This window comes from Hyperoodon ampullatus (genome assembly GCF_949752795.1).
Source record: "Hyperoodon ampullatus genome assembly, chromosome: 1".
Classification (NCBI taxonomy): Eukaryota; Metazoa; Chordata; class Mammalia; order Artiodactyla; family Ziphiidae; genus Hyperoodon; species Hyperoodon ampullatus.
This window is the reverse complement of record NC_136914.1, coordinates 11,864,618-11,887,574: the sequence shown is the minus strand read 5'-3', so window position 1 is coordinate 11,887,574 and position 22,957 is coordinate 11,864,618. Positions and strand designations below refer to the sequence as shown.

Genomic DNA, 22,957 nt, shown 5'->3' with positions numbered 1-22,957 from the left:
AATTGCAGGGAAGCACAGTGGGAAATGAAATTTACCAGGTGGAAGATCAAGAGGAATTAAGTGCCAAAGCTCTAGCCCATATGTCTGTAAAATTGATTTGACTTAATAAGTTTAATGCAAATAGAGCTGTATTCTTTGGGATGTGTGAATACACACATACACACACACTCACACACACACACACATTTTTTAACAGTATGAGCCCATCTTGCTCCTGTCCTTTTGGAATTCTCATGAATAAATAAATATAAATAGGTTGTTTTCATTTTTAAAAATCAGCTTTTTATCTGAAATTTAAAACTGAGCATAAATGAATATATGAACACATAGACTTTAAAGAACATGATAAGTTGGGGCATGCCCAAAGACAGCTCATGGTCGCCATATTCTTCTTGGTAAAAGAAGTAGAGTATCTCTTATCTCATCTTCTTGATTAAACCTGCTTATTTTTTACCGTTCCTGTAAATCATTTTGTTGCAACCACTGCTAGATTTAAAGCATGGAGCTGCTAGTAATCACGCCAGTTTTTCACTCCAAAGCTTTGCTGGCTGATTTGGTGTAAAATGTTTTAGTCTGTTCTCCTAGCTAACCCTGTATATATTTCAGGATTCAACTTCGGTATCCTCCAGCAAGCTTTCCTTTATTTTTTCTTCCTCTTCAGGACAAACCAAATGTCCTTCCCTTGTACTCTTAAATCACTCCATATAATTTAAAAATTGTAGCTTTCTTGTCTGTCTTATCCACTACATTGTGAAACCTTGTTTATTCTTCAATCTAATCCCCTGCCACAATGCCCAGCACATAAGAAATTCTCAATAGATACTTGTTCAACTGAAGTGAATCAATTAATGGACCGGTTTGTGTAAATAAGTTTAATCCAAAGTGATTGCCAAGTGGCCACTAGTCTGAGAAGAATGTTTCTTCATGTACAGTTTCCTGGAGGAAGCATTGGTATTAAGAAAGTAAATTCTGACTTGCGTTGCAGTGGTAGTTTTCCATCTTCTCACTCTGATATCTGGGAGAATGATACGTTTACTTAACTCATGAAAATTGTAACATGCAACTCCCAGAGGGTTGAGTTCAGGGATGAGAGCTCTTTAGGCACATGATGAGTTCCACTCAGTGTTTCTGGTTTTCTGCTTTGCAAAATAAAAATAATGATTATGCCTTCCTTCCTCACAGAAGGGACCAGGATACTTGCCCTGCCCAATCAGACAAATAAAAGATGATTTCTAAATTGATTATAGCTCATCCTCTCTCAGAGGGTCTTTTACTTACCTGATGGTCCCAATTATCAATATGGTAAATCTATAAAACAAAGGTGGAAACAACAGATGATTTTAGAACTATGATTTGGTAATAATGTATAAAATGTGGTTAAGAGGAAAGAAGAATGCTAGCACAGGTAAAAATAAAGCTCCTAGTTAGTAGAAGTTCAATATACAATAGGATTTCATTCATTTAGGATAGCAGACATCTTAAGGACATTTGTAGTTATCTTGTAGAGCTAAAATAAGAGGATATGTTTTTATTCTTTTTTAGGACACTGAAAAATCAGAAAACAATTTTACTTGCTCAAATTAACATAGATTACATCTTTTAAAAACAGCATGCAGAAAGGAATTCACAATGCAACTAATAATATCTTACTCATAAATGATACCCAAGATACAAGGGATCCAGATCTTTAAAAATACTATATTCTTTCAAGAAAACAAATCATTCCTTTCTGTGTGTTTTGGCTTAAAAAAGGAGGAAACTAAACAAGAGAGACAGAACATTTTCTGACATAAGAACACTAGTAAGCCAATAGGAGAATTAACCTACTTCATAGTTTTACTACTTTTATATCTGAGAGTCACTCTCTAAAATGTTTATTTTAAAATAACACTCAGAACGAAGAGCAGTTAAAGCAAGAATGGATTCCATTTTTGATGGACCATTATCTTTTCAGATACAACAACACACACATCATTTTAGGCAGATGGCTCTCTGTCTAAGACCAAACAAACAAGCAGACCAAAAAACCCCCCAAAACTAGGAAAAATATTCTATCAACCCCTATATTGAAAATAACTTTACATAGAGATGCAGTACTATAAACAGTACTCAGCAGAAAAAGATGTAGCAATGTTAAAAACAATATGACAGTCCCCAATGCAGTCACTTATGCTAAGCCCCACATTGCTAAACCGGGATTCAACTTAATCACAGTTTTGGCTCCCCCAGAAATGAAATCTTACATCAATTAATCAGGAATCGACTGATCAGTCCTAGTGAGGTCATTTGTCTGATAGACTCCCGTGAACTCCGAAAGGAAAGTAACCTTGCAACAAGCAACAGGCTTTTTGCCTAGAGTAACTTCCTTGTTTCCGCTCCTGTCTGCCTATGAGTCTTTCATTTTGTACAGCTCCTTTCTATCTGCTAGGTTGGATGCTGCCTGATTCATAAATCACTGAACAAAGCTAATAAGATCTTTAAAATTTACTCAATTGAATTTTGTCTTTTAATAGTTTTTTTGTCGGCTTTATCTCGTTTAAGAAGAATTATATTTTATTTGATGCCTTAGTACCGACGCAGCCTTCTCTGATCAAAGGTCAACTCAACTCATTAAGCAGTTATTGAATGCCTATAATGCATTAAAATTGATATTGAAGTCCGTGTTGAGCTTTCTAGGTAGTTAAAATTGTATTATGTAAGTGAATAACCTCTCTTTGCTAATCTCACTGACTCTATATTTAATGGCACAGCAGCAGGTGCTTTTTAGCTTTCTTGATGATTTAATCTATTGTCTTCCAATCTTTTTTCTAGTGCACCATCTGTGAGCAAAATCAATTGCACATTCCAGGCAGTTTTCTTTTTTTCTCTTCTTTAGAATTCATTTTACGTCTTAATATATTAAAAAAGGTTTTTTGGTAGTCTCTTATTGGTTTCTGGTTCCAAGGTATTAAGAGTCAGATAATGTGTTCACTTGCTTACATTTATCTATGTGCTTTTCCCCCTTGCCCAGAACATTTTTAACATTTGGTCTAAGCTGATCTAAAGATTTTAAACTATTATATATGTAACATGGGTGAAATTTGAATTAATTTATACAGAAGAGCTTTTTACGGACCTCTCAGCTGTAAATGTTAGATGCTTATGTTCTTTAAATGGAAAAAATATTCACGCTAAAAAAGATATTAGTGTAGAAACAGTGTAAAGACAGAAAAACCGAATGTGTGTTTTTCTTAAACACATAGAGTTAAAAATTTCTACTGTCATCCCTCAGATATAGAACAAAACATTTAATATCCTTTCAGTTTTCTCCCTCAGAGGAATATTCTAGGAAGTAATAATTTCAAGAAATGCCTCAAAATATTTTCTTTTATTATTTTTATGAGAACAGTAAATTGTTCTCATAAGCCATATTTTTACATTAAGAACTTGAAAAAGCATATTTAAACTATTTGTTTTCTCTCAGGCATTTGTATCTGATCTCTTGCATCAGCCTCTCCCTAAAATATTTTGAAAATATATTTACTAAAAAGATTTACTGAAGAGAGAAATAATTCAAGTAAAATTCTCACACATAATCTTCTTAGATGTTCTGTTTTAAAAAACATGAGTGATAAAGGTTGTGCTAGAAAACAAAATCACTTAATCTATTATCCATTATCACATTACACAGTTTTAAACTAATAGTTCCAATATTTTTAAGGGAGATTTTTGGGAATTAATATAGTATCTCCTTTTCCTGTCCACGTTCTGAACAAATTAGGAGGTAGACAATGAGTAAGGTGTCAGAGATAAAGAGAGAAGCATTGATTATTTTTTCTAAATTTTGAGGTAATTTTAGACTTACAGAATAGTTGTTAAGACAGTACAGAATTCCCATACAACCTCCACTTAACTCCTCCTACTGTTAATATCTTACACAACCATTGGTACAATATTATTAACTAAGCTTGGACTTTATTTATATTTCCCAGTTTCTGTTCCAGGATCCAATCCAGGATCCCACACTGCATTTAGTCATCATGTCTAGTCACCTCCTCTGTCACAGTCCTCAGTGTTTGTAACTCATGACTTTGACAGTTTGAAAAGTACTGGCTAGGTATTTTGTGATTATCTGTTAATTTGGGTCTGCCTGATAGTTTTTCATTATTAGACTGAGTTTATGGATTTCGGGAGTACCAGAGAGGCAATTGTGCCCATACAACAGATTGTACATGATATTGATATATTTTATTACTAGTGACCGTGAGAGTAACTGTTAATGGTGACTTTCTACTACTCCCTTCTCCATCCATCAATTGAAATTCTCGGGAAGGCTAAGTTGCCTCTTCTCCCTCATTTATTTATTGATGCAATCATTTATTTTTATCCCATGCTTATTTTATTCTGTGGCTTATAATCCAATATTATCATTATTTATTTTGTGTTTTTAATTGTTCCAACTGTGGCCATTGGGGGTTTGTTCAGGTTGGCCTTTGTGTTCTTTTGATATCTTCCCATTGTGTTTTGTTTTGACTTTTGTTCTTTTTTTTTTTAATTTATTTTGTCTTTACTTTCTGACACCTCAAGATGATCTAGATTCAGCTGTACTTTCTCTGCCCCTACCTTGGAATAAACCATCTATTCAAGTAATCTTGGTTCCTTTTATTGGAAAATGGAAGTTTGAAACCAATATCTAGGTGCTAGGTGTGCTCATTGCTACTGGTGTGTGACTTCTTGTAGGTCCTCTTAGTGTATAGAGCTAAGAAATGTTTGTATGCATACCTTTCCAGGTATATACACAAATCTGTATTTCTGTATCCACCTATCTCTGTGTGTGTATATGTGTTTATATGCATATGTATATATGTTGATAAAGATATATACATAAAACATGAATTTATATTGATCTTTCTGATTCCAATCTATCACCACAGGGGGATTTATTTTATCCTTCCTCTTTCCTTATTTGTAACTGTCTTCTCAGGGAGAAACCTGGCTCTCACCATCTACAAATAATTATTTATTTGTTCAACCACAGTTTTGTGGATACTTCGGGGATGGCTTTATTGCCACCAGAGGGTTCTTAAATGAGTCAGAACGGAATACTAAATAACTCCGAGCTGTCTATATTTCACTCTCAATTTTATTTTCCAAGTTAGATCCATCCATATTGCCCAAAATGGCATGAGATTCTGTAATAAGAATAAAAAACAATGTAAAAGTGAGCCAATATAAAATGGCGACAAATAAAGATGCCAACATTTATTTCCATGATTAAATTCCAGGGAAGATTTAAAATCTGCAAACTAAATCCTCTTGTAAAGTTACAATACCAAGACGTCAAAATCTAGAGGAATTTTAAGGTGAAAATTCAAATTATCTTGTCCCTGTGAGTTACAAATACAGGGCAATTCAGGACTTCACCAATTCATTATATTCTCAGTTTCAGCCTGAGGGGTTTTTGCATCTGGGAAGAATTGCAGTTTCTTCAGCAGCTGCAGTCTGAACTGTTCTGGCACCGGCATATTTCTTTCATAGCTCCAGAAGTTGTATTAGTTTAATGCCAAATCTCTTAGAGCCTCAATTTTAAAGCATCCAAAGAACTAATAGCAGATACATATACAGTTCTCAGTGGCCTGCCCTTGATTGAAAAGCAAGCTAACTCCCTGGCCCTAAGTCAGAATTCAGTACTCAGTGTTGCCAAAGACCATACAGAAACTCAAATGGCACTTAAAGAAGAAAAGATAGGTGGTGAAAATCTAGATTTTGGTCCAACCAGCCTGCCCATCTGGAGTTCATGATCTACAAAGTTAAACTCAATTAGAGGTATTCTTCCTTTAGAGAGTAGTTAACCAGATCTTCATACAAAATGACTACATCTGGGCAAAAATTTACTGCTGTATCCTTTCTCCTCTCTCAGAGAATAACATTTGAGACATTGCTCTAGTTTCTCAATTGTATTTACTTTTTTTTTTTTTACAACTTTATTGCAGTATAATTGCTTCACAATGGTGTATTAGTTTCTGCTTTATAACAAAGTGAATCAGTTATACATAGACTTTAAGTTTTAGAGCAGTTTTAGATTCATGGCAACATTGAGGGGTGGTTACAGAGATTTCCCAGATACCTCCTGGCCCCCACACATGCACAGCCTTTCCCACTATAGACATCCTTCGCCATAGTGGTCCATTTAAAGGTACACTGACACATCATTAGCACTCCAAGACCATGATTCACGTTAACGTTCACCCTTGGTGTTGTACATTTTGAGCATTGTGACATATGTACAGTGGCATGTATCCATCATTACTCTATCACTCAGAATAGTTTCAGTGCCCCCAAATCCTCTGTGCTCTCAACTTCCTCCCTAATTCCTGGCAGCCACTTATCTTTTAACTATATCCATAGTTTTGCGTTTTCCAGAATATCATAGAGCTGAAAGCATACAGCATGTACCCTTTTCAGATTGGCTTCTTTCACTTAGTAATACGCATTATTCCAAGTTTTTATTTGGCTTGATGGCTCATTTCTCTTTAGTGTTACAAATTTTAAAAATAATTATAATGTTTTCTCCATTTTGTATAGATTATGGATTTTGACAAATGCATAGAGTACTCATATATTACCACAATCAACATGTAGTATAGTTCAATCACCTCCAAAAATTTCCTCATGCTGTCTTTTGCAGGCAAGCCCTCTTCTCACGCTCAATTCTTGGCAACCACTGACCTGTTCTCTCTTCCTGTACTTTGCCAAAATGCCTTGAACCGTAAAGGATGTGATCTTTGGGGTCTGACTCTTTTTTACTTAGCACGATGAATTTGAGATTCATCAATATTGCTGTGCAGGGAAATAGTGCAGTATTTTTGTGTTGTTGAGTAGTGTTACAATGTATGGATGTGCCACAGTTTCTTTATTGGTTCAGTGGTTGAAGGACATTTGAATTGTATCCAGGTTTTGCAATTATAAAGTTTCTATAAACTTTGTATACAGGTTTCTATGTGAACATACATTTTATTTATCTTGGGTAAATGCCTAAGAATGAGGTAGTTGGATTATGTAGTAAACTTATGTTAACCTTATAGGAAACTGTCAAACTGTTTTCCAAAGAGGTCATACCATTTTGTATTCCCACCAGCAGCAATATGAGAGTATTCTAGTTGTTCCACATACTCAAGTATCTCATGGTGGTCTTAATTTGCATTTCTCTAGTGATTAATAATGTTGAGCATCTTTTTGTGTGATTATATGCCATCATGTATCTCCCTGGTAAGTTGCTTATTCAAATCTTTTGCTCATGATTTTTTAAATTGAGTAGTTTGTTTTCTTATTGTTGCATATTAAGAGTTACTTATATTTTTAGGTAGCAATCCTTTGTTAGATATATGATGTACACATATTTTCCCTCAGTCTGTGTCTAGGCTTTTCCTTCTCTTAACAATGTTAAGTGCAGAGCAAAAGTTTCTAATCAATAAAATTCAATTTATCAATATTTTTAATTTAATGATTTGTTTTTGTGGTGTAATATATGAGAACTCTTTGCTTCACCCAAAGTCAAAAATATTGGGCTTCCTTGGTGGTGCGATGGTTGGGAGTCTGCCTGCCGATGCTGGGGGATGCGGGTTCGTGCCCCAGTCTGGGAGGATCCCACATGCCGCAGAGCAGCTGGGCCCGTGAGCCATGGCCGCTGGGCCTGCGCGTCCGGAGACTGTGCTCCGCAGCGGGAGAGGCCACAACAGTGAGAGGCCTGCGTACCGCAAAAAAGAAAAAAAAAAATTTCCCCTATATTTTATCTAGAAGTTTAATAATATTATGTGTTACATTTACATTTTGAGTGAATTGTTGTATAAAGTTTAAAGTATTCATGAAAGTTTACTTTTTGTCTGAACATCCAATTGTTCCAACACCATTTGTTGAAAAAAATCTTGTATTAATTAACTTGACTTTGTACCTTTGTAAATGGTAATTTTATTGCATTTAAATTGATTGTTAGACATACAATTAATTTTTGTACATTGACCCTCTGTTGTGCAACCTTGTTAAACTCATTTTTTACTTCTAGTTTTTATATAGATTCCACTGGATTTTTTTCTTTTTTTTTTTTTTTTTGTTTGCGGTACGCGGGCCTCTCACTGTTGCGGCCTCTTCCGTTGTGGACCACAGGCTCCGGACGTGCAGGCTCAGCGGCCATGGCTCACGGGCCCAGCCGCTCCGCGGCAAGTGGGATCTTCCCAGACCAGGTCACGAATCCGTGTCCCCTGCATCGGCAGGCAGACTCTCAACCACTGCGCCACCAGGGAAGCCCTGGATTTTCTACATAGTTGATCACACTGCTTGCAAATAAAGATGGTTTAACACTTTCTTTCATAATTGGGTGACTTTATTTTTCTTGCCTTATTGATCTGCTAGAAACTTAAGTAAAATTTTCAGAAGTGGTGAGAGCAGACATCTTTGCCTTGTTCCTGATCTCAGAGGAAAAGAATTCAACCTTTTACCATTAAGTGAAATGTTCACTGTAGATTTTGTGTAGATGCTCTTTATCAGTAGAGGAGTTTCCCTTGTACTCCTAGTTTTCCAATAGCTTTATTTTTTAGGGATGAATTATGGATTCTGTCAAATGATATATGAGATGATCATATAGTTTTTCTTTTCTAAGTTTGTTAACGTGATGAATTATACAGGTTCATTTTCGAATGTTAAACCAGGTTAGTCCTGTGATAAATCCCAGTTGTTGAATTTGGTTTGCTAAAATTCTGTTTAGAACTTTTCTATCACTTTACGAGTGATATTGGTCAGCAGTTGTTTTTCTTTGTAATGTTGTTGTCTGGTTTTGATATCAGAATAATATTGGCCTCGTGAAATGAGTTGGGAAATACTCCCTCCTATTCAATTTTCTAAAAGAAAATGTCATATCTAAAGTTATGTAAATATCAGAAAAGAAGAAAGATAGAGGCTAACCTATGCATATCCACACACACCAATCAAAAAATCACTGCGTGAATAACAATTTGTGCAATGTGTAATGAAAGACCACAAATATTTTCCTAGAGGATGTTGCTCACTGAAAAACGTGAAACAAAAGTGAAAGGAGGTTTAGCCCTCTATTTTATTTCTCTTTAAAAGCAAATCAGCTCAAGCCCATACTTCTCTTTAGGAGTAAGTCAGGGACCTCTGAAATAAAAACATATTCCAAAGGCAATGGGTTCACTTTGCTTTCAGGTGGGTGTCCTCCTTGTTCATTAAGCTAACAAGGGAAAGGCATAGAGAGAGTTATGCTATCTTCTGTTTCCATGGGGGGAAATGGAAAATAACCATGAACTGATTCACTCAGGGTTAATGGCAAATCCAGACCCCATTAGACTTCTTGCCTCTCACCTTAGTGTTGTTTCTTCAGTTATATTTATTTCAGTGAAATTGCTTTTCATTTTTATCTTACTAGTGACCTTAGAACCTATCTCCAAAATAAAATGCAATTTTACAGTAAAGTAATTCTTATCAAAAGCAGGCTGCTTTTACTATAACCCAACCTCTTAATGTTAAAGCTCCTGAAGGCTTGGTCTCAGGCTTTTTTCTCACCACACTCACTCCCCAGACAAAATGGAGGTCCATTTCTCCCCCCACCACCATCTCTTTTCCTCTTGGGAATTGATCTTTCCCAATGCCATATAAAGGGGTGGAGCTGCCATTCAAAGTGCCATAGAGGTGGAGAGGGGCCCAGACGAGTCCCTCAGAGTCTTCACCCAGGACACAGTGACTGAGGAGGGTCCTTTTGGGAACTGATATGATTGCTGAGAGACAAGGGTCTCTGTGAGACATAAGCTGAAAATACCACATAAGCCTGAGCTGGCAGGGACTTTCTGGAAAATTAAGACAGAGGAAAGAACAGTCAGAAAAGAAAAATCCATGGTTGGGGGTGGGTAGAGAAAGAGATAGAGAGATAGAGATGAGAAAGAGAGAAAGAGAGAGAGAGACAGATTGAGAGAGAATTGAAATCATCACTTAAAGATTTAAACATCAGACAGCAGATGTGCCTATAACTCAACTCCTGTTCTTTTTCAGTTTGAGTCAAGAAATTGCCTTTTCGTTTAAGCTAGTTTTTTGTCACTTTCAGCCAACAAGTGCTGACTACTATTCTGAGTGTTTCTATTCATTTACTCTTGCTGACAGCTTACACTGCTCTTCTAGTCCCACTTTAGACTCTTCTCTGAACCCTAGATTCACCTCCATGAATTCCATACTTGAATTTTGGCTTTGATTGGAGGATTTCGGTGGCTGAACTTACCATGTTCAAAGCCAAACAATTGGTTTCCCTCAATCCTACTCTCATCTCCTTCTTCTGCCTTCTTGCCTCTCAGTGTGTTACCACCACTTTTCAGTGGCTCAAGGAAGAAATGAAACTTACCTTAATTACTTGATTCCCCTCGCTTTCCCCAACTGCCAACCCCTCAGCAAGACCTGCCATTCTTACTCCCTAAATGCTACAGGAGTCACTCTCTCTACTTTTAATTTTTACTCCCTCATCCCAGTCCAACACCATCTCTCAATGTATTGCAGTATCCTTCCAACTATCTCACACGTTCAGCTTTGCTTTCCTATAATCCAGCCTCTGCACAGCACCTGGAGTGAGCCTTTAAAAATACAAACTAAGTCACTTTGATCCCCTGCATGGAACCTTGTAATTGCTTCTAATTAAACATAAAATAAAATTTAAATCCTTTCTCCTGGTCTAAAAAACTTTTGATAACTTTAATCTCATCTCTCGCCAAGCCCCATACTCTGTGTTCCTGGCACTGGCTTCACCCACACTGTCCCTGTTTGTCCCTTACCTTCTTTTGGTTGGACGATTATCTTCCTTTACAGCTTGACCACCTTGTCTAAATCACCATGATTCTCTGCCAAAAACCTTAGATCGTTTACTTCATACCATACCAGATAACTAATAATTAGTTGTTATTTAGTTGGCTTTATTTTTGTCTGTCTCCACAACTAGCCTGGACTGTGAACTTCATGAATTTAAGATCCATACCTCTGGTCTACCACTAAACACCTGGTATCTAACTGCCTGCCAGTTACACAGACAAAGTATCTTTTGAATGAATGAAAGAATAAAAGAAATATACAAATGAATGAATGAATGACACGGTATACTACGGAAGAATTAGAATAGTGGAGACTAATTCCATTTAGAGTTATATGGGAAGATTGCTTTGGAATAAGAAGCAAATGGGTTCAACTTTGAGCAATAACTTTGGGAGTGGTGGAAAGAAAGGAAATAGCCTCAGAGAAAACTTGGAAGAAAATCTGTGTATGAGTGTGTGCGTGTGTGTGTTTAAGGGACATACAAGTATGCAAACTCCTAGTGTGTGTATGTATGGAGGATAGAACTAGAGGAGATAGAAAATAAGCCGTGAAAGAGAAGATAAGGCCAAATGGTGGATTTCATTTAGTTTAGAACCATAGTTATGAGGGTAATGCAGAATGCATGTGAAGAAAATAGCTGTGGCAATGAAAGCGCAAAGTAACAGATCTGAGGGATATGAAGGTAATACTGACAGACCTTAGTGACAAATGGAATATTGTATGTCGACAGAGATAGGAGAGTTAAAGCTGATTCAAGCTTGTGAATCTGTGTGACTAGGGCATGGCTTCTGTTAGCAGAGATAGGAATCCTAGGGGGGCTGTGTGTAAATTCCTAGGAGGGCTGAGTGTAAATTGGGAGGAGGGCAATGAAATTATGAATATCTTTAAACATATAGAGAAATAGCCAGAGATACTTGGGAAGGTGGTGCTGGGTCCCAGCTGAAAAAGTCAAAGATAAATAAGTTAATCAGCAACAACTACCACAAAGAAATAGATTGAATATGTCCTATAGGCTGAGGTATCAGCCAGAGTTCAGTGCAGAAAATGGAACCCAGTCATTTTTAGCAGAAAATAATTTAGTACATATAATATGGGAATTTGGTGTTCATACAAGCATTAGAAAGGATAGAGGAACTTCATGTCAGAAGTGGACTCTTACCAGGCTTCTGACCTCAAGCTCCTGTGACCAGTTTTCAGGAACTACTATTGCTGCCCCCAGGTTAAGAAAATGCTGCTGCTATGGCTTCCACCGTGCTGAAGTCACAGCCACCACCATTAGCAAGCTGCAGAATTGACAATGAGTGTGGAAATCCAGCTGCTGCTTACCCTCTATTTGGATTATGCCTGTGTGCCCACTTGGGTGCACAAGGGGGTAAACACTTCCTGCCCTTTGCCGTCTTCCTCCTGCCTTCCAAATATGGCGTAGGTGCGTCTCATTGGCAGAACCTATAGGACATCCTGAACTCTTGTGGTAAGAGTGCTGAGGAAATGTAGTTTTTAGTCATCCAGCCCTTATGTGCCAGGGAGTGGGACTGCAGGAGCCTTAACCACAGTGGGAACGGAGGCTGAGGGCCAACAGAGAGGAACCAGCACAATGGGCATGGGGCAAAGGGCCGAACATACATTTTCTCACTCACTCTTATCAAGAAATATTGTCATATTATTACCCTCATTTTACAGATAAGAATGTGAGGACATGGAAACATTGAGTAACTTGACGTATGTCCACATCTAATGCAGTGGGGGAATCAGATTTGCATCCAGACATTATGACTCAAAAGCCCACATTCTTTGGCCCTGGAGTTTTCTCCTTAGAAATAACAGTTGAAGACCTCAAAAGACAGTATATTGAATGAGAAAAGTAGAATACTGAGTCTAGAGTTTTGGGTAATTCCTAAATGTAAGAAGCAAGCAAAGGAAGCAGAAACAGTAGTTAAGTGCAGCACACTCAAATTCAAAAGAGGTGAATTATCACCAAGGAGGTAGTGGTTTATGGTCAACTGGTTTGAAAACTGAGAAGTCATCACCCTAGGCAAGAAGCATCTGCTTCTCATCTGATCTCATCATCCTCTTTGCTATTATTTAATTCTGAAATGAAGGGCTATAGTAATAAACTCATATGGCTTAGGATAGAAGGGAGCTTTTAGTAGCTGAGTATCACATTCTTGGTATTCTACCCAAGTGTGCTTTCCTCTCTCATTTTACCTTTTAGGTAAAGGTTATTTAAAAATCTGTTCTTGGGTCACCTTTATTCATCAGGATCTTTGAGAGAACAGAGAACTCAGTTTCTGCTGTTATAGGGAGCCACAGACTCATGCCCATGTGGTGGCTACTTTGGCTTGACATGCTCCAACTATATTCATCCACCCTCTCGATTCCCCTCTCTGGAGAGATCAAAGTATAGCTCTGCAACAAAGTTTCTGAGTCCCTTGTACTCTGACTTTGTGTGCGTATGTCACTTACGACAGACACTCAAGAAACTTTTGCATGGATGTTTAAGACAGAAGAGTACTCTTACCTCACTCAGGCTACTATACTGCTTAATGGCAGGCAGCATTTTGCTATAATTCACTATGCATTGTTTCCCCATGGGGATACCTCCAGCATTGTTCCTGCTCAGATGTAGCAAGATACATTAGTATGAACATATACTGATGATGATGACGTTACAGAAGAGTTTCTTGCTGCAGGATCAGATATGTTTTTGTTTTTTTTTTTACATCTTTATTGGAGTATAATTGCTTTACAATGGTGTGTTAGTTTCTGCTTTATAACAAAGTGAATCAGTTATATGTATACATATATCCCCATATCTCCTCCCTCTTGTGTCTCCCTCCCACCCTCCCTATCCCACCCCTCTAGGTGGTCACAAAGCACCGAGCTGATCTCCCTGTGCTATGTGGCTGCTTCCCACTAGCTATCTGTTTTACGTTTGGTAGTGTATATATGTCCATGCCACTCTCTCACTTTGTCACAGCTTACCCTTCCCCCTCCCTATATCCTCAAGTCCATTCTCTAGTAGGTCTGTGTCTTTATTCCTGTCTTACCCCTAGGTTCTTCATGACATATTTTTTCTTAAATTCCATATATATGTGTTATCATACGGTATTTATCTTTCTCTTTCTGACTTACTTCACTCTGTATGACAGACTCTAGGTCCATCCACCTCATTACAAATAGCTCAATTTCATTTCTTTTTATGGCTGAGTAATATTCCATTGTATATATGTGCCACATCTTCTTTATCCATTCATCCGATGATGGACACTTAGGTTGTTTCCATCTCCGGGCTATTGTAAATAGAGCTGCAATGAACATTTTGGTACATGACTCTTTTTGAATTATGGTTTTCTCAGGGTATATGCCCAGTAGTGGGATTGCTGGGTCATATGGTAGTTCTATTTGTAGTTTTTTAAGGAACCTCCATACTATTCTCCATAGTGGCTGTACCAATTCACATTCCCACCAGCAGTGCAAGAGTGTTCCCTTTTCTCCACACCCTCTCCAGCATTTATTGTTTCTAGATTTTTTGATGATGGCCATTCTGACTGGTGTGAGATGATATCTCATTGTAGTTTTGATTTGCATTTCTCTAATGATTAATGATGTTGAGCATTCTTTCATGTGTTTGTTGGCAGTCTGTATATCTTCTTTGGAGAAATGTCTATTTAGGTCTTCTGCCCATTTTGGATTGGGTTGTTATCACTCCCTAACACCATACACAAAAATAAGCTCAAAATGGATTAAAGACCTAAATGTAAGGCCAGAAACTATCAAACTCTTAGAGGAAAACATAGGCAGAACACTATGACATAAATCACAGCAAGATCCTTTTTGACCCACCTCCTAGAGAAATGGAAATAAAAACAAAAATAAACAAATGGGACCTAGTGAAACTTCAAAGCTTTTGCACAGCAAAGGAAACCATAAACAAGACCAAAAGACAACTCTCAGAATGGGAAAAAATATTTGCAAATGAAGCAACTGACAAAGGATTAATCTCCAAAATTTATAAGCAGCTCATGCAGCTCAATAACAAAAAAACAGATATGTTCTTGAAATTCTCCAGATGGCAAAACTTCTTTCTTTCTTTACATGCAATCAAGAGCCTCATTTGGTTAATTTTTTTTTTTTGCTACAAGATCAAATTAAAACTCCTTGGATTTACCTTTACCTTCTACTATCAACTACTATAATGAATTATAATTGATCAGATCCAAAGAGACAATAAGGAAAAGTTATCTCATGTGCTCAAATGACTAATATAATTAGGATTACAAAGATTAGTGATTTGCCCAGAGTTGAAGCATTGACATCTGGTTCTTGCATCTTTTAAAATTATGGTTGATTTTGGTCCCACAGAATAGCAACCCTGAAAGATGCATTCTGCTAGTAAACATGAGACTAATCTACCATCAATGTAAAATTTGCACTGTAATTGTAGTTCATCGGAAAATTAGTCTACTCTCTTTGAGATATTGTTTAGGCTATCCTACTGTCATTTTAATTAATTTTTAGATATTCCTACATGGACAAAAATGAAAAAAATGTATAATTTGACATTTGAAATGAAAAAGACAGAAACATAAAAAATAAAAATCACATTTATTTAAACAAAAATATACACACAATGTACAATGAACATGGTTTACACAGAACAATAAAACAAAATGATATTTCTTCAAATACCAATATAAAATGATCTAACCTATTTGTGCCTCATTTCCTGGGACTATACATTATTGGTTGATCTAGAATATACATTTAACATTAAAACAAATGCCAATGTTTCAGATAAGTACCGCAAGAATCTGAAAATCAGATATTAGGTTAAATAAAATAATAAAATCTTCATATGCGTATATGTGTACAAAGGATTGCACATGTGCCATAAAATGGGAGTGTCCATACATTTACAGACGCTTGGAGCCTGCGTTTTAAAAGTTTGAAAGCTCTTTGACATGAAATGGTTTTTAATATTGATAGCGATATAAAAGCATCAGAAGAACTATATAGATAATAGAGCAATTTTGCCAATATTTGAGTCAATATTGCCTGCTAGTCAATAAAACCGCACCAAGTCATCATTAAAGATGTACTGCTGAGTTGTGGCCTTTTATGGCCTTGGAGTAATTTTGATGATTTTAGGAAGACTGTGAATGTATTCATACTGTGTGTGAAAGTGCAACATCTTAAAAGAATGGTTTATCAGGCAACATCACTTGTATTACGTCTTCTCTCTTTTAATGTTCAGTCTCTCTGGGTACTATACTTAACTGTGAGTATTGTTTTTCTTTTCAAATTTAAAATTCTAAATATTCATGCAATCTATATAAGTTCAAGCTTAGGAGAATTGATGGCATGTATATTTTTAAAGTTAATATGACTTTACAATTTTTTCCTACCTCCTTGTTACTAATAGCCTGATATGATTTCTTTGATATCAGAAATGTTTTAGACTTCCCCTTACTTGCTTAGAAATAAAATTAAAAGAGTGATTAATGTACACTATGACTCAGAAAGGAAAAATCCAAATTTCCATACCTTACCTTTATACCTAATTGGCCTGCCATATTTTATCTAAAACATTAACTGTATTTTTCTGTTCTTAAAGACAGTCTTTGCTAGAGATAGCACCTGTTTGGTAAGTTCTAACATAAATCTTCCAAAGAAACAAAAGATCTAATACATCAGTACTTTGTTTATAAAGCAATGAAACATAAATATGGGGGGAAAAAAGCATAGCTCTTGCCGATTACAGCTGGGCTAAGTGAATGTGAATCTGTGAATTCACCTGAAATTGTCAATCCACTATACAACTCTCAGCAAATCATTCTCTTCAGCAGCACATAATTTGTGAAGCCTCCAGCTATTTGGGATGCCTTGTGTTCAATATGTTTGCTTCCCTCTGCAACTGCTGATCAGTTTTTTTCTCAGACCACTTTCTTAAATGGTGTTAAAAGTTAATTTATTTCCCAAAAGATTACAAAAGGTGCCCTGTATATTGAACTAAACCATTGATAGACCATCCTGTTTGGAAATCAAACACCTAAAACATCTGTGTGATTTAGTATGCTGCCAGAGTTTAATTTGTTTAATCTAACAGTTTGGCTTTCAGTTGAGCTATATTTATTAGAATCTGGGCATGGTAATATGTTACCGTTTTTCTTCTTTTAGCTAATGCTAAAATGATAAACTTAAAAATGGATACTGAAGCACATTTTTAGTGATACTCTAATTAGGCTAACATTTCCCTGAATTTAGCCTGAAGTTGTTATTACGTACACTAAAGCTGCATTGCTGAGGTTTCTCTTGCAGAACATCATAGAGAGAGATGTTTTTAAAACACATCGTTATGATTAAATGATTTAATTATGAATAAAATACAAATATAAAATATTACTTATAGTCTAATAGGAGCATTTAAAGAGGGTAAAAACCAAATCAAAATTGTAGCCATCTGAAGATGAGTGATTGCATTTTATATGATTCTAGTAATTTAATACTGCTTCCCATTATTGGTTATTTTCTGGAGAAAAAGTGATGGCGGTATTCAGTTATGTGCTGGTAATTGTTTGACAACTGGCTTTCCAGGAGTTTAAAGTATGGGTTGAAAAAAAAAAAGTATGGGTTGGTAGCATTTGGAAGTTTCTGTGGTGCAACTCCCACTGTGGTCAGTTTCAAGCTATGGATGTGATGTTACTGAACGTGGGGTCGGGAAGAGAGAGAGGCACAGTTAGCACGTTATAATACTGTGTTTCCACTGGACAGATACAATTGAAATAAACAACCTCAGGAGCAGAGGTCAATAGTAAAATGTACTAAAACAATTAGGAATTGGTAAGTTTTGATTATTACCTTTGTTTTTAATAAAATATATTCAACTGTATTTTATAGTTTAATATTTAATGATGGCTGTGTTTTCACAACTGGCTTACAGAGTTTAGTGATCAGCTATCATGAGCCAGCATGAGCCACTTTCCAGCACACCACTGTTATCCTCCTCTTGGCACGTATCAAACTTGACATAGGAGGGGGTTTGATTTGCTTGGGAAGAAAAGCATGGCTCTACACAAATCTTTTTCTTTTCCACCATCTTATTCTGTGCAAAATACTATACTTAGCTGAGAGAAAAAAAAGGGAAGTATCCTTCATCCAGATGCTAGCTTTTAAGACTTCACAGTTCCTCAGAAGAAGAGGTGTTAGTCTTATAAAGTAAGGACTAGAGGTTAGTTACCTGGGCTCCTGCTCTAACTGGGCAGTTTTTGGTCATTTTAGTACAATTTGTAAGCAGGATCAGATGGTTGCTCTGACTCACTGGGTTATTGGATTGACCAATTTACATCAAAGGATTGGTTGGGCAGAGTGTAGAGAAAACCCAAGGCAATATTTACAAGAAAGAAACAACCACACAAGAAATAAATGAATGGGTGCATCTAAAATGTGGGTCTGCTTCAATAAAATATTTCAAGCTTTAATGTTCAGCTGTTTTGTAGAACATTTTCAGGCTCTGGATCTTTGGTCACTGGGTCAAACATAATTAGGATTCCACCTTCCCTTGTTTTTAAATATGTTTTCTATAGGACTTTGTAAATGGCAAATACAGAATTTTAATCTACTTTTGAGGATATCAGAGGGCAAACATGTTTTTGAACCAAAAAAATTATCTTGTTTGGAAATGTTACTTTCTTGGTTCAGTTTCTGACTCAACATGATCCTTTAAAATAGAATGATTGGTGCATCTTTTAAATGAAAATGAAGATAGAAAAGCATGACTGAGCCTGTGTTTGTACAAAAGAGATTTTAAAGCTTTTTGTTTAATATTTTTCCTTTGATTTAGAAAGCATTAATAATTTAAGAAATAAGTAGTTTTCCAAGGATACTTGGAATATCTCTCAGGAAAGGAGCAACACTGTTGTCAATATGAAACAAAAATTTTCTGGATGAAATCCACTTTTAGAAGTGTGCACAAATATAAGCTTCCAATAGGGAAATGCAGATGATTATGCTAATAATAAATGAGAACTTACATGCATTTGTATTACAGTCAGCTCTACTCTTTTAGAACTTTTATATTAGTACTTAATAAAAAAGAAAAAGGTCTTTGAAATGTCTTCCCAAAATAGAAAACTCTACTGTTGGCTTTGTAGTTAATATTTTTTTTCCATATTTGAGTCAAGAGGTTTCATTTTTAAAAATACAAACAAAAAACTATTGTTTATAAGAATATTTACAAGATGATAAATCACCTAAGTTATCTTGGAACTCAGACTACCATTTTGATATACTGAATGAGGCTTCATAGTTATTCAAGGAAACCTCTGTCATCGCATCCTCTGTATGTTAAATCCAGTGGGATAATGAAAATAATCACAAATGCTACCATTTTCAAATGAAATTGAACAATTCAAAGATTATATTTACTCAGTGAAATGAAGAATGAGGCATAAAGGAGAACACCAAGATAACCTGTCCATGAATAGATCCACGGGACACAGCATCTTTTTATGAAAAAGGCAGTAAATAGTTTGACACCTGCCTCAAGTATAATGCCCACAAGTCCTTAACTAAAATAATAGATTGATAATACTGGCATTAAAAGCCCCAAAGTGTTATCTAAAATGCAGTAATTTGAAAAACCTAATATGAGTCTAGAGATATGTTTGGAATCCATATTTCAACAGGCATCTTCGTGGAGGAGCTATTACATCAGCTATGGAAAGCCCCTAAGATCATCCACTGAATGTGGTCACAGCTAAGAAGTGTCAGTGTAACAGGCCTCTGGCATTTCCAAGGGAGATTTATGTTCTGGATGGCATGCTCCTCTGATGAGAAAGGAAAAAGAATAGATTCTTAAAACTTGGAGAAAAAAAATCTCATTTGTTCAGTCCCTTATACTCCAAGCTTCAATTCCAGCAATAAATGCCAATTTGTATTTAACTAACTAGCATTCTTCCCAAATTTTCATGTATATATTTAGTGTGGCAATTTAGAGAACAGACAAGCCACAAGCTAAGAAGATAAGAAGAGATTGTAACCAGGGTTCTAAAATTATCTAGCTGGGTAATTGGGGGTATATCTTCCTTGTGCTTTAATTTAGCCATTTATAATGGTGTTATACATGATGATTTCTAAGGCAACTTCTGATTTGGAGTTTTGGAAAACTTTCAGTGTTATTTCACTAAGTAAGGGCAAATTTGAAATTCCATTTAAGAGAAATAATTGTTTTGGTGTATCATTAGTTATGGTGGCCTATGTTTTAAAAGGTTTATTCAAGTATACTAATCTATGCTAGACAATGCATACTGACACCATCTACATTCTATACCAAGATGACTGCTAGCAAACACCTCAAAGATATTTTACAGTTTTTCATGAACTTGACTACATAAAGTTCAGGCTGATGGGGCCATCGAACCTAAGTCAGAGTTTTGAGACGATACTATGCTTTTGAAAAGTACTTTTACTGCTTTACTACCACTGTCCATCTATGTGTTTAGGAGGCCCTGTCACACCTCCACTGGATGACAAAAGTTCTTACAAGCACACATAAACTGCTTCTGTAGTCAAAATCATGAGTTAACTCTCCCTAGTTTCAAGTAACTAGAAAAGTATTTTTTATAGCCCAAAAATGGGCTCTCAGGTTATTTGTGAGAAAGGCTATGGAATAGTATTTCAAAGTCTCTCTTCCCTTTGCACTCTATCATAGCTTTGGAGTGGAGAAGGCCACTCTCTGAATCACCCCCAGGTCCCCTGTAGTGACCTAGCTTTTCTCAGAATGTCTTTCATTAAAATACCCCATGAATGAAATGTACACTTTCTGAGCTGATCTCAACCAGCGAGAATCAATACAAGCTTAGAACTAGAAATGCGATATGATTTAAGGTTTGTTTAATGGATTTCTTTCAGAGTCATATGCTGATAACTAATTCAAGTAATTCCTAGACTTGGGCAAATATTCCTGATCACCTCCCTCCACAAATTCATGACAATGAAAATGTAAAAAAAGGTAGAGATTATCCAGCGGAAGCATATTTGTGTTCCTGTTTATTTACATGTTGGTAAACTTAGGTGTCAGCTTTTCCATAAGTCCCCTCTGGAGGTCTGTAGTACTTGGGGAAAGCCATCAGCTGTAGCATGTTGAAAGCATACTTCCTGCATTTGATATTCTTCAGTACATTTTCTATGCGGCAGCCTTCTCTGGTGAAAGGGGAAGAAGGACAACTTCATGAAACACAGAATAAATAAATATGCTTTATTTGTCCAATGCAGAGTTGCAGCAACAGTCCAAGTAAAAATAACAAAGATTCAACTCTACATTTTTTTTTTCACAAATGATGATACATCTTACAAAATTAAATCCTAGGCCAGGCCCAATACCATTATTGCCCTCAGAAAAAAGATGAGTAGAGTCCCTTTGCTCTTAACATATATTTAAGGTTTAATAAACTCTTTAAATATAATTTGTTCCACAATACAGCTTCATTTTCATTTCATAAATATATCTGCCTTTTTATAACTTTTCCACAAATGAATTTCTCAGTCTCTTTAAAACACATGAACATCTATACATAGCCCTAAGGATGTAGGTTCTAGGAATAAGGCATTTAATTTATTAAGTCTGGCCATATAGATTTTTAAAGGAAAGTTTCATCTCTATTTGACTGCATTATTTTAGCTGTGCAACGAAGAGGAAAATGGCTTTCCAGACAGCCTGGTCCAAGTCTCAGCTTTATCAAGAGGAGTGCTTGTGTACAGACAGTACAAAAGTCACAGGTGCTGAAAATGGGGCATCGAGACACAAACAAGACTTTGTTAAAAAGAATAGAAAAGTACTCTGAGAGCCAAATCAACCCAAACCATGGTTACAAACGGGTTCATTTAATTACAAAACATAAATAGCCATTCTCTCCAGAAAGTTACTTGACAGAAAAGGGTTAATTGCAGGAAAGAATCACAGAAGTAACAGGTTAAGATATCAAACAGAAGATTCTATCAGCTGATGGTGACAGTGAGATCGGCACAGTGGAAATCAAGTCTGGAACCTCCCACATCTCTAGGACTTGTCTCAGGGTTTCAGGGTTTGTGCAAATTCAGTCTCAATTTCTTTAAATAAATTTAATGGGAAGAGGAAGAGGAGATGCAGAACGTAAAGCTTTCAGGATTCTGTTCTTTGTCTTATGCCAAAGACAGGAATTTAAAATTTCTTCTTGAGCTAGTTAACAGAGGGAAACACTTCTCCATAAACAAAAGAGCAAAATAATTCACTTAATGCATAGTACTTCTTTTTTTTTTTAGATTCTAGGAAAAACACATAAAACACTTACAATTCAAACATTTGTTTTTTTTTTTAATTCTGTGACTCTGAAAATGTAGAAATTACAGCATTGTCCCCATAATTTAAAGTCCATTGTCAGTTGTAGAAAAGGAAGGAGTACAACATAAAACTTATTGGTATTTGGCTAAAAGTAATGCAAGACTTAAAATAAGCCACACAACTAGCAGGTGTGAGCTGACAAGCAGCAAGGCGACAGGATAGAAGTGTCGAGAAGTTGGCTTGTTATCAGTTAGACAGCCTGTTTCAGGATCATCAGATTCATTCAGTGCTCCCTGGGTTTGTCTGCTGTTAAACGGGGGGTGGGGAGTTAGGGGAGAAAAGAAAATAGTATAGCGTTCACACAGTAAAGAAACTTAAATATCCTGAAATACAACACATTATCTTATATAATACAGCAGTTTCAGATGAAGTTTTTATGCTAAATAGCCCCAGATGCATCCTGCGTCGTTTTTCTAACTGGGCTTTTGTGCAGAAAGGAAGAGAGAAATGCTATGATGATATTCACATGGGTTGAATATGTACATGCACAAGAAAGAATCAGAGAAGCATAACGGGGCCAGTAGACAAGGCTACATGAATAAAACTAAAATATGGATCAGCCCATAAAAATAACCCGATAAGTACATCTTTGGAAAATGAAATGAGAAACACAGTATGTAGTGAAGGAAATGGATGTGTCTGGCACATTTAAACACACTGTCTATTGTTACTGTACCTATATAATGTATTTAAAGTTATAAAAATGATTTATGGAAATGGCTTGGTATTTAAAATGAATGA

At 36.2% G+C, this 22,957-nt stretch overlaps 1 protein-coding gene across 8 annotated transcripts in view; it reads right to left on the bottom strand.

The window, feature by feature from the left end:
- Nucleotides 1–20,906: 20,906 nt before the first annotated feature.
- The window catches only part of INPP4B (inositol polyphosphate-4-phosphatase type II B), a gene marked incomplete at both ends in the record, with an annotated part of 346,425 nt that continues 344,374 nt past the window's right edge, over nt 20,907–22,957 (bottom strand). For 5 of the 8 annotated variants that reach the window (XM_079705832.1, XM_079705833.1, XM_079705837.1 and 2 more), the window contains one exon: nt 20,907–21,039. In XM_079705832.1, the coding sequence (XP_079561958.1) occupies nt 20,907–21,039 (133 nt within the window). Of the gene's footprint in view, nt 21,040–22,287; nt 22,463–22,957 lie in introns of those variants that run through there. The other 3 variants (XM_079705831.1, XM_079705836.1, XM_079705834.1) reach the window with 1 other exon arrangement.